Source organism: Oncorhynchus gorbuscha, linkage group LG10 (assembly GCF_021184085.1).
Source record: "Oncorhynchus gorbuscha isolate QuinsamMale2020 ecotype Even-year linkage group LG10, OgorEven_v1.0, whole genome shotgun sequence".
Lineage (NCBI taxonomy): Eukaryota > Metazoa > Chordata > Actinopteri > Salmoniformes > Salmonidae > Oncorhynchus > Oncorhynchus gorbuscha.
This window is the reverse complement of record NC_060182.1, coordinates 88,695,018-88,714,094: the sequence shown is the minus strand read 5'-3', so window position 1 is coordinate 88,714,094 and position 19,077 is coordinate 88,695,018. Positions and strand designations below refer to the sequence as shown.

At 42.7% G+C, this 19,077-nt stretch overlaps 1 protein-coding gene across 14 annotated transcripts in view; it reads right to left on the bottom strand.

Moving 5' to 3' along the window:
* Positions 1-19,077, bottom strand: part of LOC124046690 (nesprin-1-like) — a 182,390-nt gene that overhangs the window by 14,287 nt on the left and 149,026 nt on the right. For 13 of the 14 annotated variants that reach the window (XM_046367362.1, XM_046367361.1, XM_046367360.1 and 10 more), the window contains 16 exons: positions 17,003-17,097; positions 16,394-16,628; positions 15,491-15,685; positions 12,999-13,124; positions 11,234-11,389; positions 9,782-9,940; positions 9,032-9,198; positions 8,534-8,696; positions 7,182-7,369; positions 6,849-6,999; positions 4,931-5,113; positions 4,427-4,564; positions 3,976-4,167; positions 3,532-3,865; positions 1,794-1,936; positions 1,510-1,636 (listed from right to left, as the gene is read on the bottom strand). In XM_046367362.1, the coding sequence (XP_046223318.1) occupies positions 1,510-1,636; positions 1,794-1,936; positions 3,532-3,865; positions 3,976-4,167; positions 4,427-4,564; positions 4,931-5,113; positions 6,849-6,999; positions 7,182-7,369; positions 8,534-8,696; positions 9,032-9,198; positions 9,782-9,940; positions 11,234-11,389; positions 12,999-13,124; positions 15,491-15,685; positions 16,394-16,628; positions 17,003-17,097 (2,752 nt within the window). Of the gene's footprint in view, positions 1-1,509; positions 1,637-1,793; positions 1,937-3,531; positions 3,866-3,975; positions 4,168-4,426; positions 4,565-4,930; positions 5,114-6,848; positions 7,000-7,181; positions 7,370-8,533; positions 8,697-9,031; positions 9,199-9,781; positions 9,941-11,233; positions 11,390-12,998; positions 13,125-15,490; positions 15,686-16,393; positions 16,629-17,002; positions 17,098-19,077 lie in introns of those variants that run through there. The other variant, XR_006841047.1, reaches the window with a different exon arrangement.

Here is a 19,077-nt window from a genome sequence, read left to right as displayed (position 1 = left end):
AACACCTCTCCACCTGACTGTCTTAACACCTCTCCACCTCTGACTGTCTTAACACCTCTCTACCTCTGACTGTCTTAACACCTCTCCACCTCTGACTGTCTTAACACCTCTCCACCTGACTGTCTTAACACCTCTCTACCTCTTACTGTCTTAAGACCTCTCTACCTCTGACTGTCTTAACACCTCTCTACCTCTGACTGTCTTAACACCTCTCTACCTCTTACTGTCTTAACACCTCTCTACCTCTTACTGTCTTAAGACCTCTCTACCTAATAATAATAATAATAATACCTCTGACTGTCTTAACACCTCTCCACCTCTGACTGTCTTAACATCTCTCCACCTCTGACTGTCTTAACACCTCTCTACCTCTTACTGTCTTAACACCTCTCTACCTCTTACTGTCTTAAGACCTCTCTACCTCTGACTGTCTTAACACCTCTCTACCTCTGACTGTCTTAACACCTCTCTACCTCTTACTGTCTTAACACCTCTCTACCTCTGACTGTCTTAACATCTCTCCACCTCTGACTGTCTTAACACCTCTCCACCTCTGACTGTCTTAACACCTCTCCACCTCTGACTGTCTTAACACCTCTCTACCTTTGACTGTCTTAACACCTCTCTACCTCTGACTGTCTTAAGACCTCTCTACCTCTTACTGTCTTAAGACCTCTCTACCTCTGACTGTCTTAACATCTCTCCACCTCTGACTGTCTTAACACCTCTCCACCTCTGACTGTCTTAACATCTCTCCACCTCTGACTGTCTTAACATCTCTCCACCTCTGACTGTCTTAACATCTCTCTACCTCTGACTGTCTTAACACCTCTCCACCTCTGACTGTCTTAACATCTCTCCACCTCTGACTGTCTTAACATCTCTCCACCTCTGACTGTCTTAACAGCTCTCCACCTCTGACTGTCTTAACATCTCTCCACCTCTGACTGTCTTAACATCTCTCCACCTCTGACTGTCTTAACACCTCTCTACCTCTTACTGTCTTAACACCTCTCTACCTCTTACTGTCTTAAGACCTCTCTACCTCTGACTGTCTTAACACCTCTCTACCTCTGACTGTCTTAACACCTCTCTACCTCTTACTGTCTTAAGACCTCTCTACCTCTGACTGTCTTAACACCTCTCTACCTCTGACTGTCTTAACACCTCTCTACCTCTTACTGTCTTAAGACCTCTACCTCTGACTGTCTTAACACCTCTACCTCTGACTGTCGTAACACCTCTCCACCTCTGACTGTCTTAACACCTCTCTACCTTTGACTGTCTTAACACCTCTCTACCTCTGACTGTCTTAACACCTCTCTACCTCTTACTGTCTTAAGACCTCTCTACCTCTTACTGTCTTAACACCTCTCTACCTCTGACTGTCTTAACACCTCTCTACCTCTTACTGTCTTAAGACCTCTCCACCTCTGACTGTCTTAAGACCTCTCCACCTCTGACTGTCTTAAGCCTGATTAATATCAACACCTGATGGCCAAACTTTACCTGCTGTTTGTGAATCATCATCAATGGGGTCAGCAAGTCCTGAGGCCTTGTCCCCCTCCCCCTTCAGTTCGTAGCCAACCCTCTTCACCGTGTCTATACTGCTACGACACTCTCCCAGTAGACGCATCTACACAACAGGACATAGCACAGGCAACAGACAGAAAGCATGTGACAGAGACACTCACATCAAGTAATCACACTGTAGAAACTTCTTAGGTAAAGGCACAATGTTTCATAAAGACCTTCCATTAAGACAGAATGGTCTCATATCAGACAGTACTCACATATCCCATGTATGATGCATCCAGCTCTGGCCCGGTGGGGGTTCTGCTGCGGATGACGTTCTCTGTCTGTTGCAGGTGTAACTGGCTGGGGTCCAGAACCCTGTCTAACTGAAGGATGTGGCTGTCCAGAGTACCTCCCTCTCCTGAGGATGGGAAGAGTGGATGGACACCCACATGGCATACGGTTAGATAAGGGCTTTGATTTTATGTTCACGGGCCAGTTTCTTAGACCTAGATCAAGCCTACTCCTGTGAGATTTAAAAGCACTTTCAATGTAGATTATTCGGGAGTTTAATCTGTGTCTGAAAGAACGGATATAAAAACATAGAAATCCATCTACTGCAAAATGTTGTGAGATATCATTAATAGTTAGTGTTATAAATCCACATTGTGAGATATCATTAATAGTTAGTGTTATAAATCCACGTTGTGAGATATCATTAATAGTTAGTGTTATAAATCCACATTGTGAGATATCATTAATAGTTAGTGTTATAAATCCACATTGTGAGATATCATTAATAGTTAGTGTTATAAATCCACGTTGTGAGATATCATTAATAGTTAGTGTTATAAATCCACGTTGTGAGATATCATTAATAGTTAGTGTTATAAATCCACTTTGTGAGATATCATTAATAGTTAGTGTTATAAATCCACATTGTGAGATATCATTAATAGTTAGTGTTATCTATCCACATTGTGAGATATCATTAATAGTTAGTGTTATCTATCCACATTGTGAGATATCATTAATAGTTAGTGTTATCTATCCACATTGTGAGATATCATTAATAGTTGGTGTTATCTATCCACATTGTGAGATATCATTAATAGTTGGTGTTATAAATCCACGTTGTGAGATATCATTAATAGTTAGTGTTATCTATCCACATTGTGAGATATCATTAATAGTTAGTGTTATCTATCCACATTGTGAGATATCATTAATAGTTAGTGTTATCTATCCACATTGTGAGATATCATTAATAGTTAGTGTTATAAATCCATGTTGTGAGATATCATTAATAGTTAGTGTTATAAATCCATGTTGTGAGATATCATTAATAGTTAGTGTTATAAATCCACGTTGTGAGATATCATTAATAGTTAATGTTATAAATCCATGTTGTGAGATATCATTAATAGTTAGTGTTATAAATCCACATTGTGAGATATCATTAATAGTTAGTGTTATAAATCCACATTGTGAGATCATTAATAGTTAGTGTTATAAATCCACGTTGTGAGATATCATTAATAGTTAGTGTTATAAATCCAGTCGTAAATTAGAAGACGATGGACGAAGAACATTTTTAGCACAATAAAACAATGGACAAAAAACATCTCCCCAAAAGATGCGCACAACAACATGCACCTTTAAAACACACAGGATGCCAACACAATCAGCTTGAGGTCAGCTACAGTAGCCTACGTGCCGCATAAATCAAATGAAATGCAAAATGTTAGAAAGCGGTGCTGTTAGTTAACGGTGCCCGTTGTTATGCTTCAATGTGCGTGTGAGAAAACCAAACCAAACTCGTAGCAGGCAGAAAGCAGGCTGTTAGAGTTATTTTTACACACCAAGGCATGTTGCCTAACATCAGATGACCTCAGACAACCTCTCTGAGATCAAGGCTATCCTATCCCCAGTACCTGCCAGTAAGTTGTGAGGGGTCTGGTATCATTAGTACCTGATAGTATTGGTGCAGGGATGAGGGGTGTAAACTACACTGACCTGACAGAGCGGAAGCAGAAGCTGATCCCTGGTAGCTCCCCTCCTCTCCGTGCTCCTCGTGCTCAGAGGCCAGGCCGAGAGCCCCGCTGGCACTCTCCAGCCTCTTTCTCAGGTCGTAGTCATGGTCCCACTCCAGGGGGATGGAGTCCATGCTGGCTGGGGTGCCCATGCCCGAGCGCTCAGCCCCAGTACGGAGGGGGGCAGTCAGGGAGGGCAGAGGGGAGCTCAGGCAGTCTCCAAGACGTTCATTCCAGGGAATGCTGGACAGGTCCCCAGGTTCATCCAGTTCAATCTCCTTGTCCGAGAATGACACATCGTACTCTTCTCCTGTCAGCTGGAAGAGGAGGGATGGGAGGTTAAGGTATACCTACGAGACAGTCAAAAAAGACCGTCAGCATCAAAATGAAAAGAACAAGGGCTCAGTAGACGTCATCCCCGGCTTACCGGTAGTCGGATCAGCTTCTTATAGTAACGCTCCACGCGTCCAAACACCTCCTGGTAGTATCTCCTCAGCTCCTCCAGCTCATCCTCTATAACAGCAGCGTCCAGAGGCTCACTCTTCTGTAGCAGCACCTCTCCCTGGTGGAAGATGTGCTCGACCTTCCCCGTGGTCAGAGAAATCTCCTGCTGGAACGCCTGGTAATCAAAAACAAGCGAGGCAGAGGCCAGACGGAATACAGTGTGTTTTAGGAACATGGGGGTTAGGATACAGTTGAGCCATGTTAGGAGTTTGTATAGTTTTGCTACCCGGTTCCATAGCAGTCAGAAATAGTGATTATGTGATTATTTCAATGATTACTGATAGAATTCATAGTATAGTCGATTATTGAAGAGCGGAAAAATATGTAGGATTTTGAGAGAACAATAATCACTTGTGTAAAGAGGCCATCCTTACCCGTAGCTGTTTGATCTTGGCTCGGATGTCACACTCTGAGAAGTGTTCAATGTTGGTGAGCTGCAGGTCCATCTCGGTGAGCCACACCACGACGCTGTCTCTGGCCGTCTCAAACTCCTCACGCTGACTGACAAAGTGCTGGAGAAATCATAAAGAGATGCTTCAGCGTACACATCTCTTGCAGCAAAACAAATGTTTTTCTTTGATCTGGAACTTTGTGCAGACACTCCACATGATTCTGCCGACTAGAACCAATGAAATGACTTCCTTGCTGGTATAGTTTCTTTCTGAGAGCAGTACCAACCCTCGGGAGTGTAGAATCCCACTGGGCACAAACATCAATTCAACGTCTATTCTACATTGGTTCAAAGTAATTTAATTGAAATGACGTGGAAACAACGTTGATTCAGCCAATGTGTGCCAAGTGGGATTGGACTATATACACCATACTTTCTGTTGTGTTACAGTTGCTCAACGAGGCCTACTCTGGATGTGACTCTGTACCTTGAGCCTGCGGAGGATGGAGGCCACCCTCTTCTGCAGGTTATCCCAGCGCTGGTTCCCGTCGTGGGACATTTCCCGGAGGCGACAGGAGGAGTCTGTGCGGTTCTCCCTGGCCAGACGGCGGTACTGTTTATTGATCGTCTCCAGCTGGGTCAGGCTCTCATGGGACTGACACTGAAATGCCTGGAACACACACAAATATAACCAACACATTTAGAATCAAAAAGAGACAAGTTGCTTGAAAATTTCATTGACCATTTAATTGATAAATGTATTACTCAGGGATGAGTTATGAGTTTTGTCCATGTAAAGTGCATTCTGAAGTGTTCAGACCACTTGACTTTTTCCACATTGTTACCTCACACCCTTATTCTGAAATGTATTACTAGTTTTCCCCCCCTCATCAATCTACACACAATAACCCATAAAGACAAAAAAAATAGGTTTTCAGAAATGTTTGCAAATGTACCTAAGTATTCAGACCCTTTACTCAGTACTTTGTTGAAGCACATTTGGCAGCGATTACAGCCTCTAGTCTTTTTGCTGTTCTGTGAAGTGCACCAGTCCCTCCTGCAGCAAAGCACCCCCTCAACATGATGCTGCCACCCCCGTGCTTCATGGTTGGGATAGTGTTCTTCGGCTTGCAAGCCTCCCCCTTTTTACTCCAAACATAACGATAGTCATTATGGTCAAACAGTTCTATTTTTGTTTCATCAGACCAGAAACAATTTCTCCCAAAAATACGATCTTTGTCCCCATGTGCAGTTCCAAACTGTGATCTGGCTTTTTTTTATGGCGGTTTCGGAGCAGTGGCTTCTTCCTTGCTGAGCGGCCTTTCAGGTTATGTCAATATAGGACTCGTTTTACTGTGGATATAGATACTTTTGTACCTGTTTCCTCCAGCATCTTCACAAGGTCCTTTGCTGTTATTCTGGGATCTAGGAGACAGAACGCGTCTCCTTCCTGAGCGGTATGGTGGCTGCGTGGTCCCATGGTGTTTATACTTGCGTACTATTGTTTGTACTGATGAACGTGGTACCTCCAAGCGTTTGGAAATTGCTCCCAAGGATGAACCAGACTTGTGGAGGTCTACAATTTATTTTCTGAGATCTTGGCTGATTTCTTTTGATTTTCCCATGATGTCAAGCAAAGAGGCACTGAGTGTGAAGGTAGGCCTTGAAATATTTCCACAGGTACACCTCCAATTGACTCAAATGATGTCAATTAGCCCACCAGAAGCTTCTAAAGCCATGCCATCATTTTCTGGAATTTTCCAAGCTGATTAAAGGAACAGTCAACTTAGTGTATGTAAACTTATGACCCACTGGAATTGTGATACAGTGAATTATAAGTGAAATAATCTGTCTGTAAACAATTGTTGGAGAAATTACTTGTGTCATGCACAAAGAAGATGTCCTAACCGACTTGCCAAAACTATAGCTTGTTAACAAGAAATTTGTGGAGTGGTTGAAAACCTAGTTATAATGACTCCAACCTAAGTGTATGTAATCTTCCGACTTCAACTGTATGTGCCTTTTCCAAATCATGTCCAATCAAATGAATTTACCACAGGCGGACTCCAATCAAGTTGTAGAAATATCTCAAGGATGATCAATGGAAACAGGATCTCAAAGGGTCTGAATGCTTATGTAAATAAGGTGTTTCTGTTTTTATTTATTTATACATTTGCAAACATTTCTAAAAACCTGCATTCGTTTTTGTCATTATAGGGTATTGTGTGTAGATTGATCAAATAAATGTAATCTATTTTAGAATAAGGCTGTAACGTAAACAAAATGAGGAAAAAGGCAATGGGTCTGAATACTTTCCCGAATGCATTGTATGTACTGTATATGAAAGGAGAATATAGTGGTTATATCCAAGTAGGACTAGGTGGTCTGTGGTAGCATGTCTGTACCTCAAACTTCTTGAGTTCTTCCTTGGCCACTGTGTACAGTACTCCTGAAGAGTTGGGTAGAGCAGCGGTCTTCTCTGAGGTCACTAGCCACTCCTCAAAACGCATAAAGTCTTCTATGATCTCCTGCCATAAACGCCATGTCTCTTCAATCCTTACACATTAAAACCATATGGACACTTTAAGTTGTGGTGAGAGCCTATATCACAAGTACATGTTTCCAAATGTACCAAACCTAGAATTACATTACTGCACTTGTCGATAGTCTTGAAATTAAAAATTGTGACTACTTTAGAAACTACAGCGCCTAAATCCTAAATTTAGCGTGTCTCGTACTTGAGCCTCCTCTCCATGGACAGGGCACAGATTCTCCTCCAACGGCGGTCCAGGTTCCTGGTGGTCTGCTGGATGGAATCACACTCTGTGTCCGTGGCACAGACGTCACCGTCGTGTAACAACACCTCACACAGGTTCAACGCAGACGCCACACTTGTGCTGTGCTTCTCGATGTCACGCTGAAGCTCCTGGGTGGACGGAGAGAAACATGGAAGGATGTTATCTTATATTATGGTACAGAAAGAGGATGTTGATCTTTAATCTTTTTTAGAATCAAGAAGCCTACTAAGACTTTTCAATAAGCCTACCTCTATTGTACTGTCTATAAGCCTGTCTGCTGGGAACTAAACAGGGATCAATAAAATATCAACATAAACAATTGTTATTGATTATGTAGCTGTATCAGTGGCGGCCCACTTTTTGGAAGCAAACCACTCGATTTCGCCCCTACGTTATATGGCCATCAAACATGTCACCCTCCCTAGGAGAGGGGGTGACCTTGACAATTTATTGTTAAAATGAGAGGCTGCCTGGATCTTTAATTTAAAAACCCTTGCTCCCTTCGGTCTCAACGTAGACTTTGATCTGAAGCCATTCTTGTGATTATTATGATTTTGCTGTTCATTATAAATGTTTGTAGGCTTATGTAGTCAAATTGTATCTATTATCGTAAGCTATTCATGTTTTTGTAAGTTCTTATATCTGAGAATTAACCAATGATATCAGGCCACACCCGGCCATGATTACAGACACCTGTGTGTGTTCTTTAACAATTTATAAACTATTCACCCCGCAGTGTTTGTCATTATACCCTGATGAAGACAGCTTGTCTGTCAAAATTAGGTTATTAAATTATTGCATCTGACCTCCTAGAGTGTGCGTCTCTTCCTTTTTTTCATGTATCAATAGCTATACCAGGGGTGTATGTTACAATGTGTTTCAAAGTACCTACAGCCCACTGATGAGGTAGCCTGGTGGTCCCAGGTCTGTTTGTGCTGTCTTACCAACTGCTACAGATGTAGGATCTAATTTGATCACTCTTTTGTTGCTAAGAAAGTTCCTGCACAGCAGGAAATGAGAACTTGTAGTGTGTTTAAAAAGGCTTCTAAAGTTCATAATTTACACTCTAAAATGCCAGACTTAATTTGTCCTTATGAAAAATGTATCAGCCCTTTCAAAACATTTCATTAATAACAATCCACATAATAATTCACATTAGCTGTTGCTGCAGAATTATTTTCCTGCTGTAGAAATCTTTCTGAAATTAAGATACTACATCTGTATGACCGTTGCAGTGACAAGGAGTTTGTGAGACAACATAAACAGACCACCAGGTCTGACACAGTATTTACCTGCTGCAGGTCCAGCTTCCGCTGTATCTCCTGGGAGTCACAGGTGTCGTATAGGATGGGTCTGGACAGCTCGGTCTCTATGTGGGTCAGCCAGGACCGCAGACTAATCATGTTCTTATCCAGCTGCTGCACTGCCACCAGAGTCTCCCTCAGTTTCTTCAACCTGCCAGTGGGATACACAATAGTTGTTTTAGAAAAACATACACAACGCAGTAGATTCCTGGTGATAAAGCACCTAAAGACAATTAACAAACATTTAACAATGTCATTAAATCTCTTCTTTCCACTCATTGTTTTTATTTAATTTAACCAAGAAGTCACATTGAGTACAGATTGTGCTAAGTACCGTACACTGAGAAAGCCAGAGTGTCTCTGACAGCCAAGGAAAAGGTTGCATCAAGGCAAACATTAATGCCAATGGCCCTTTGGGACACAAGTGTGTGTACAGTGTGTCCATGTACTTCCTTTCCCACACACAGACAGCCGTAGTATCCTTACCTGGCTCCAATGAGGTCCAGCAGGTGTTGCCAGCGCTCGCCCACCATGCTGAGTTTGTGTTCTATCTCAGATGCCTTGTTCTCATGGCTGGCCTTGGCCAGTCTCTCCCCCAGCTGGTACAGCTGCTGCTTGTTCTCCTGAGCTACCGCTATCTCCTCATAGTAGTCCTGAGAGAGGAGGGATAGACACACTTTAGAGCGGTTTGAGTACAGCGGAAATACAGTAGTCAGACCCAGTGGAAAACTAATGGTATATTTGGAATGAAATACTATTGAAAGAGCGATCAACTGCCACAACAAATTATAACACAAGCCTGTATTCCTAGAGTAGAGTAGATCAGAGTAGAGTATAACAGAGTACAGTAGAGTAGATCAGAGTAGAGTATAACAGAGTAGAGTATAACAGAGTACAGTAGAGTAGATCAGAGTAGAGTATAACAGAGTAGAGTATAACAGAGTACAGTAGAGTAGATCAGGGTAGAGTCTAACAGAGTAGAGTATAACAGAGTACAGTAGAGTAGATCAGAGTAGAGTATAACAGAGTAGAGTATAACAGAGTACAGTAGAGTAGATCAGGGTAGAGTCTAACAGAGTAGAGTATAACAGAGTAGAGTACTGTAGATCTGAGTAGAGTATAACCGATCAGATTAGAGTAGAGTACAGTAGTACAGTTCAATGGGATATCTGTCTAAAACTAAAACATGAATGAAAAGTTATGCATACTGTAGGTTAAGTTTCTGTTGGTGTTTACCTTGCGTAGCTTCTCGATCATCTCCTCGATTCTGACGTCTCCATTCTGAGAGACCTTGCTCTCCATTTGGGTAAGCCAATCACTGAGCTCCCTGTTCTTCTCCTTAAACACAGCCCACTCACTCAGCTTCTCACCCACCTGCTGCTGCCGCAGGGATAGCTATGGAGAGAAAGAGACAGCAAGATACAGATACATTGAAACTCACACATTGTAAATACATAAATACTAATTTATGAGTAATTCACCATGGTAAGGATAATTGTTAGCTGCACAGATAAATAATTAACTTTTCCCCATAAAAAATAAACATACACAACTACCGGTGCGAGGTAATATGCATAGATTTAGCAGAAACGCAATGAAGAGTTACTGCAGCAGTAGATGTCTAGAGTTGTTTATTTGACATAATAGATCTAGCACAGTGTTTCCTGTCACTAGCTGGTCTCTGGTCAACATACTCATATAAAACACTGGATGTTGTTTGAAGGGGGAGGCATCCTGCACTGTTCTGTATTGAGATTTCTCTCTACCTCAGACTTAGATGCACGCATACCCCTTTCTACATTTGCATACGGCCCAGTGCCGAGCCTGGTTGCCAGATCTGTTTCTGCTCTCTTGCCAACTCTCTTGCGACTAGGTGAAACATCTGTTGATGCGCCCTTGAGCAAGGCACTTAACCATAGTTGCTCTGGATAAGCGTCTGCTAAATGACTAAAATTCCACAATTTAGTCAGTGCAAGCCTGAAAGATTTACCCTTGTCCTACTGTATGTAGTGGAGCATCGGGACCACATGTCATTACAACTTAAAATGACTGCTCTTGTCTCTGTTGCCAGACACGCCACCTACAGGTGCTGTATGGGGTTCTGTAGCTCAGTTGGTAGAGCATGGCGCTTGTAACGCCAGGGTAGTGGGTTCAATCCCCGGGACCACCCATACGTAGAATGTATGCACACATGACTGTAAGTCGCTTTGGATAAAAGCGTCTGCTAAAATGGCATATATTACTGTATCTTAATTTGATCATCCTGTTGCTGAAGGAATTTTCCTACACATCAACAAATGCAAACTTGTAGTGTATTCAAGGTATAAAAATGCTTCTAAAGTTTGTAATCTCCACTTGAAAATGTCAGACTTTATTGTATCAACCCCTATAAAAAAAATATTATGTTAATTATAATCCACATAACAATATACTTTTCCTTTTGCTGCAGGATTATTGTCCTGTTGTGTGGAACCTTCTCAAATTAAGATACAGGATCTGTATTTTGGCAGAGTCTGCTTCTCCTAACATTAACATATATTTATGTATATGTGTGTTGATTTGATATAGAGAAATAGTCGTGAAAGGGAGGAGAGAGAGTGCTGAAAGAGCAGTGGGCTGGATTCAAACCGTGCTGCCATGCTGGCAGCCGTACACTGTACAGCAACATATTCAACAGCCATATAGTACCTGGTGACAGATCTCCTCCCACTGGCGGTGCAGAAGCTCCATGCGTTCCTGTAGAACAGACAGGTCCTCAGCACTGATGTAGCTAGACAGGGACTCCCTCAGCACCGTCAGGTGGGCTAGGTCTTCTGTCCAGCCGTCAAACGTCTTCTCCAAGTCCTGGTCATGGGAGAAGAGAATGTTATCAGATACTTTCGTTGACCTAAAGCAGGTTTATTCTTAGCCATAATGACCATAGCAGATGCAGAACACCTTGGTTTGAAGGCATATTTAACTGATGTAATTACAGAAAACTCAATCGGCACCTCAATGGGTTTGATCTTATTACATCACGACATTCCTTCAACATTCTTCCAACATTCCCCACGGATGCCAGGAGCTGTTTTACTGCTCTGTGCAGTACTGAACATGTGATAGACATAATAGGTACACTACCGTTCAAAAGTTTGGGGTCACTTAGAATTGTCCATGTTTTTCAAAGAAAAGCACTTTTTTTTTGTCCATTAAAATAACATCAAATTGATCAGAAATACACTGTAGACATGTATTTATGATGTTGTAAATAATGTTGTAAATGACAAACGGCAGATTTGTTTATGAAATATCTACATAGGCATACAGAGGCCCATTGTTGTTCTGATCAGCAACCATCACTACTGTGTTCCAATGACATGCTGTGTTAGCTAATCCAAGTTTATCATTTTAAAAGGCTAATTGATCATTAGAAAACCTTTTTGCAATTATGTTAGCACAGCTGAAAACTGTTGTTCTGATTAAAGAAGCATTAAAACTGGCCTTCTTTAGACTAGTTGAGTATCTGGAGCATCAGCATTTGTGGGTTCGATTACAGGCTCAAAATGGCCAGAAACAAATTTCTTTCTTCTGAAACTCATCAGTCTATTCTTGCTCTGAGAAATGAAGGCTATTCCATGCGAGAAATTGCCAAGAAACTGAACATCACGTATAATGCTGTGTACTACTCCCTTCACAGAACAGCGCAAACTGTCTCTAACCAGAATAGAATGAGGAGTGTGAGGCCCCGGTGCACAACTGAGCAAGAGGACAAGTACATTAGAGTGTCTAGTTTAAGAAACAGACGCCTTACAAATATATATATATTTTTTTGCATATCCTGCAAATCCTCAACTGGCAGCTTCATTAAATAGTACCCGCAAAACACCAGTCTCGACGTCAACAGTGAAGAGGCGACTCCGGGATGCTGGCCTTTTAGGCAGAGCTCCTCTGTCCAGTGTCTGTGTTCTTTGCCAATCTTAATCTTTTCTTTTTATTGGCCAGTCTGAGATATGGCTTTTGCAACTCTGCCTAGAAGGCCAGCATCCCGGAGTCGCCTCTTCACTGTTGATGTTGAGACTGGTGTTTTGCGGGTACTATTTAATGAAGCTGCCAGTTGAGGACGTTTCTAAGTGACCCCACTTTTGAACGGTAGTGTAGGTCATTGGAGTGACAGGCTGCCGTGATCAGCAGATTAAGTGTACATTCTTTTGTCTATATTCTGTCTGTGTATTCTGCTTATTGTAAGGCGATGTCAGCATCACTTCACCAGTTCAAATTCACAGTATATGTAAATGTACTTGGCGGATAAAGGTGATTCTGAGTGAAGGAAAAACATGGTACTAATACTATCTTGTATTTTTTAAAATAAAGGCAAAATAAACACAAATAAAATGTATTATGTTAGATGGTATATGAGTCACTTCAGTATGTGTCTCCATGAGCTGTATTGAGCAGGTTGCAGATCTAAAGTTACCTTGCATCGCATCTGTTCCACTTGCAAGTCCTCGTGGTGATCAGGGAGGGACTGAGAGAACTGCCGTTTGAACTCCCTCAGCTTCTCCAGAGAACCCTCGATGCCTCTCTCACATGTCTCCCAGTCCTGTAGATGACATACAGGCACAATGTGTCACTACCTTGTTGTGTTCACAATTAGGTATCAATCATCAATAAATCAATCAAACGTAGAGCTAAATTTGTGTTTAACTTCTTATGGCTGGGGGGCAGTATTGAGTAGCTTGGATGAATAAGTTGCCCAAAGTAAACGGCCTGCTCCTCAGTCTCAGTTGCTAATATATGCATATTATTATTAGTATTGGATAGAAAACACTCTAAAGTTTCTAAAAACTGTTTGAATGATGTCTGTGAGTATAACAGAACTCATATGGCAGGCAAAATCCTGAGGAGAAATCAAAACAGGAAGTGAGAAATCTGAGCTTTGTATGTATTCACCAGAGTCCCCAATGAAATCCCCTTGAGATATTGATGATGTTGCACTGCCTAGGAGTTCCACTAGATGTGTGTTTAAAGGAACAGCTAACGGTGTGTTTAAAGGAAGAGCTAAAGGTGTGTTTAAAGGAAGAGCTAAAGGTGTGTTTAAAGGAAGAGCTAAAGGTGTGTTTAAAGGAACAGCTAAAGGTGTGTTTAAAGGTACAGCTAACGATGTGTTTAAAGGAAGAGCTAAAGGTGTGTTTAAAGGAACAGCTAAAGGTGTGTTTAAAGGAACAGCTAAAGGTGTGTTTAAAGGAACAGCTAACGGTGTGTTTAAAGGAACAGCTAAAGGTGTGTTTAAAGGAACAGCTAACGGTGTGTTTAAAGGAAAGCTAAAGGTGTGTTTAAAGGTACAGCTAACGGTGTGTTTAAAGGAACAGCTAACGGTGTGTTTAAAGGAACAGCTAACGGTGTGTTTAAAGGAACAGCTAAAGGTGTGTTTAAAGAAAGAGCTAAAGGTGTGTTTAAAGGAACAGCTAAAGGTGTGTTTAAAGGTACAGCTAACGGTGTGTTTAAAGGAACAGCTAACGGTGTGTTTAAAGGAACAGCTAACGGTGTGTTTAAAGGAACAGCTAAAGGTGTGTTTAAAGGAAGAGCTAACGGTGTGTTTAAAGGAACAGCTAACGGTGTGTTTAAAGGAAGAGCTAAAGGTGTGTTTAAAGGAAAAGCTAACGTTGTGTTTAAAGGAACAGCTAACGGTGTGTTTAAAGGAACAGCTAACGGTGTGTTTAAAGGAACGGCTAAAGGTGTGTTTAAAGGAACAGCTAACGGTGTGTTTAAAGGAACGGCTAACGGTGTGTTTAAAGGAAGAGCTAAAGGTGTGTTTAAAGGAAAAGCTAACGGTGTGTTTAAAGGAACAGCTAACGGTGTGTTTAAAGGAACAGCTAACGGTGTGTTTAAAGGAACGGCTAAAGGTGTGTTTAAAGGAACAGCTAACGGTGTGTTTAAAGGAACAGCTAACGGTGTGTTTAAAGGAACAGCTAATGGTGTGTTTAAAGGAAGAGCTAAAGGTGTGTTTTAAGGATCAGCTAATGGTGTGTTTAAAGGAACAGCTAAAGGTGTGTTTAAAGGAAGGGCTAAAGGTGTGTTTAAAGGAACAGCTAACGGTGTGTTTAAAGGAACAGCTAAAGGTGTGTTTAAAGGAACAGCTAAAGGTGTGTTTAAAGGAACAGCTAACGGTGTGTTTAAAGGAACAGCTAAAGGTGTGTTTAAAGGAACAGCTAACGGTGTGTTTAAAGGAAAGCTAAATGTGTGTTTAAAGGTACAGCTAACGGTGTGTTTAAAGGAACAGCTAACGGTGTGTTTAAAGGAACAGCTAAAGGTGTGTTTAAAGGAAGAGCTAAAGGTGTGTTTAAAGGAACAGCTAAAGGTGTGTTTAAAGGTACAGCTAACGGTGTGTTTAAAGGAACAGCTAACGGTGTGTTTAAAGGAACAGCTAAAGGTGTGTTTAAAGGAACAGCTAAAGGTGTGTTTAAAGGAACAGCTAAAGGTGTGTTTAAAGGAACAGCTAACGGTGTGTTTAAAGGAACAGCTAACGGTGTGTTTAAAGGAACAGCTAAAGGTGTGTTTAAAGGAACAGCTAAAGGTGTGTTTAAAGGAACAGCTAAAGGTGTGTTTAAAGGAAAAGCTAACGGTGTGTTTAAAGTTCTATGTGCGGTTTTGCACACTAGCTTCAAACAGCTGAAAATACAATATTTTTGGTAACTTAAAATATATCTCACAGAGTTTTACAATGACTCTCTACACTATATATTGCTTGTTTTGTCACATAAACTGAAATTAGGCAAACTATTTGAATTTTAGCAACCAGGAAAAGGTTGTTTAAAGGAACAGCTAAAGGTGTGTTTAAAGGAACAGCTAAAGGTGTGTTTAAAGGAACAGCTAACGGTGTGTTTAAAGGAACAGCTAACGGTGTATTTAAAGGAACAGCTAACGGTGTGTAAAGGTACAACTAATGTACAGTTTGGTGCAGTGTACCTTGTCCAGCTTGTCCAGCTCACGCCTCTGTTCCTCCAGGCAGATGGTGGCGTGTCTCCAGCGTTCCTGGATGTCTGTGAGCTCTCCCTGCAGAGACACCTCTGCCCTGCTGTCTGCAGATAGGAGCAGCTGCTTCCCAGCTTCTACTGTCAGGATGTAAGAGCCCTGCTGTCGCTGTAGGACCTTCTCCTTTATCTGGGATAACAGGGGATACTGGAAAGTCAGCACATAGCATTAACACTGATCCTAACCATCCACCGTCAGGATGTTAGAGCCCTGCTGTCGCTGTAGGACCTTCTCTTTCAGCTGGAGGAACACAGAGGCTGGACAGTTAGAACGTAACCCTGACCCTAATTCAGTGATATTTAAATGTTTTCAACGGTATCTAATGACACAACCTTAAAACACATTTAAATTTGACATGAACAAATAACCTTCAATTCATTACATTTATTGACTTTGAATACCACTGCCCTAACACTCCACTGTTAGGATGTAGCTGCCCTGCTGCCCCTACAGAACCTTATCCTTCAACTGGGATAACAGAGACATAGGAATATATCAGGATATTTAGAGCATAACCCTGATCCTAACTCTAACCCTTATCAATGGCTCTAACGTGATAGCAAACAATAAAGGGGATAGGTGTCAGCCTTGCCTTGTTCCCCGGTACAGCTGAAAGGGTGAAGATATTGCCATTTGAGGATAAGTACTATACTGTTATCCATTAAATATCTCTCCATCTCCAAAGTCATATTTGTGCAGGGTGAAAAAAGGTAGTCCCATTCGACACAGTCGTCAGAGAGTGAGTTTTGGTATAAATAGTCACAAGTTTTATATCACCAAGAAGAAGGTAGCTAGCTAGGGTCAAGAGGTCATCAGAGTTAGTTGAGCCTAAAATACCTGAACTGCATCCAGCATGGATCTGGCCTGCTGCAGGGGTACGGGCGCCCCAGCCAGTAGGGCCTCGGCGGGGTGTGAGATGTCCACTAGCCATTTCCTCAGCTTCTCTGACATATCCCTGTAACGTTGCCACTGGCGGATCAGGCTGTCGATGATACCCTGCCTTTGCTGGGCGCGACGCACAACGCCCTGCCACTGGTTACTCAACAGCAACAACTTCTGGTTGAATTCATCCCTGCAGGAGAGAGAGGACATTTACAGGCAAGATAAGAACTGAATTAGATGGATATACTGTACACCAGGTTTTCCCAATCTAGGTCCTGGGCCCCTTCTGGGTGCAGGTTTTGTTCTTTGCCCTAGCACTACACAGCTGATTCAAATAATCCACTCATCATCAAGGTTTGATTATGAACCCTGGAACCTGCTGTAGAGGACTCATACAAAGCAGACAATAATGATCAAGTTTATACCAAGGCACTCATCTACAGCTTTGTGAATGATAAGAGCCAAGTACACGTCAAGTTAAGTCAAGTTTTTTTAAAAGTGCATCATATGAGTGTCATGATATGTGTATCAACACACTTTACACAATGAGGCAGTGTACTGTACCTGTCATCCACCTGTCCCTGCGCCAGCATCCTCTGGCCATCACTGATTATAGAGTGGAGGATCTGCTGACGGCTGAACATCTCAGCCTGAAATAGCTGTGGAGAAAACACATTCAGATTTCAGATCAGAGTAAGAGCATCTTGGGAAGTGACATAACAGTAATTATTGCATTATTGTCATGTTTTGTCATTGATTGTCATGTCTTGTCCCTGTGCTTCCCCTTCTGTTCGTTTCCCTCTGCTGGTCTTGTTGGGTTCTTTCCCTCTTTCTATCCCTCTCTCTCCCCCTCCCTCTCTCACTCTCCCGCTCTCTCTTCTCTCTATCGTTCCGTTCCTGCTCCCAGCTGTTCCTATTCCCCTAATCAATCATTTAGTCTTCCCACACCTGTTCCCGATCCTTTTCCCTGATTAGAGTCCCTATTTCTCTCCTTGTTTTCCGTTCCTGCCCTGTCGGATCCTTGTCTATATTCACCGTGCTGTGTCTATGTTTTGCCCTGTCGTGTCGTGTTTCTCTCAGATGCTGCGTGGTGAGCAGGTGTCTGAGTCTGCTAGGTTCAAGTGCCTTCCCGAGGCAACCTGCAGTTCTTGATCATGTCTCCAGTCTGTTCTCGTCTTTACGAGTAGTATTATGCCTTTTGTTTTGTTAAGTATCTTACTGGATTAAAAACTCTGTTTTCGCCAAGTCGCTTTTGGGTCCTCATTCACCTTCATGACAGAAGGATCCGACCAAGGAATGGACCCAGCGACTACAGACGTTCGTAACACTGCCGTCGAGATCCAAGGAGCCATGCTCGGCAGACACGAGCAGGAATTGTCTGCTGCTCGCCATGCCGTGGAGAACCTGGCCGCTCAGGTTTCCGACCTCTCTGGACAGTTCCAGAGTCTTCGTCTCGTGCCACCTGTTACTTCCTGGCCTGCCGAGCCTCCAGAACCTAGGGTTAATAACCCACCTTGCTACTCCGGGCAGCCCACTGAGTGCCGCTCCTTTCTCACCCAGTGTGAGATTGTGTTCTCTCTCCAACCCAACACATACTCTAGAGAGAGAGCTCGGGTTGCTTACGTCATTTCACTCCTTACTGGCCGGGCTCGAGAGTGGGGCACAGCTATCTGGGAGGCAAGGGCTGATTGCTCTAACAAATACCAGAACTTTAAAGAGGAGATGATTCGGGTTTTTGACCGTTCAGTTTTTGGTAGGGAGGCTTCTAGGGCCCTGGCTTCCCTATGCCAAGGTGATCGATCCATAACGGATTACTCTATTGAGTTTCGCACTCTTGCTGCCTCTAGTGAGTGGAACGAGCCGGCGCTGCTCGCTCGTTTTCTGGAGGGACTCCACGCAGTGGTTAAGGATGAGATTCTCTCCCGGGAGGTTCCTTCAGATGTGGACTCTTTGATTGCTCTCGCCATCCGCATAGAACGACGGGTAGATCTTCGTCACCGGGCTCGTGGAAGAGAGCTCGCATCAACGGTGTTTCCCTGCTCCGCATCGCAACCATCTCCCTCCTCTGGCTCAGAGACTGAGCCCATGCAGCTGGGAGGGATTCGCATCTCGACTAAGGAGAGGGAACGGAGGATCACCAACCGCCTGTGCCTCTATTGCGGATTTGATGGACATTTTGTCAATTCATGTCCAGTTAAAGGCCAGAGCTCATCAGTAAGCGGAGGGCTACTGGTGAGCGCTACTACTCAGGTCTCTTCATCTAGATCCTGTACTACTATGTCGGTCCATCTACGCTGGACCGGTTCGGGTGCTACATGTAGTGCCTTGATTGACTCTGGGGCTGAGGGTTGTTTCATGGACGAAGCATGGGCTCGGAAACATGACATTCCTTTCAGACAGTTAGACAAGCCTACGCCCATGTTTGCCTTAGATGGTAGTCATCTTCCCAGTATCAGATTTGAGACACTACCTTTAACTCTCACAGTATCTGGTAACCACAGTGAGACTATTTCTTTTTTGATTTTTCGTTCACCTTTTACACCTGTTGTTTTGGGTCATCCCTGGCTAGTATGTCATAATCCTTCTATTAATTGGTCTAGTAATTCTATCCTATCCTGGAACGTTTCTTGTCATGTGAA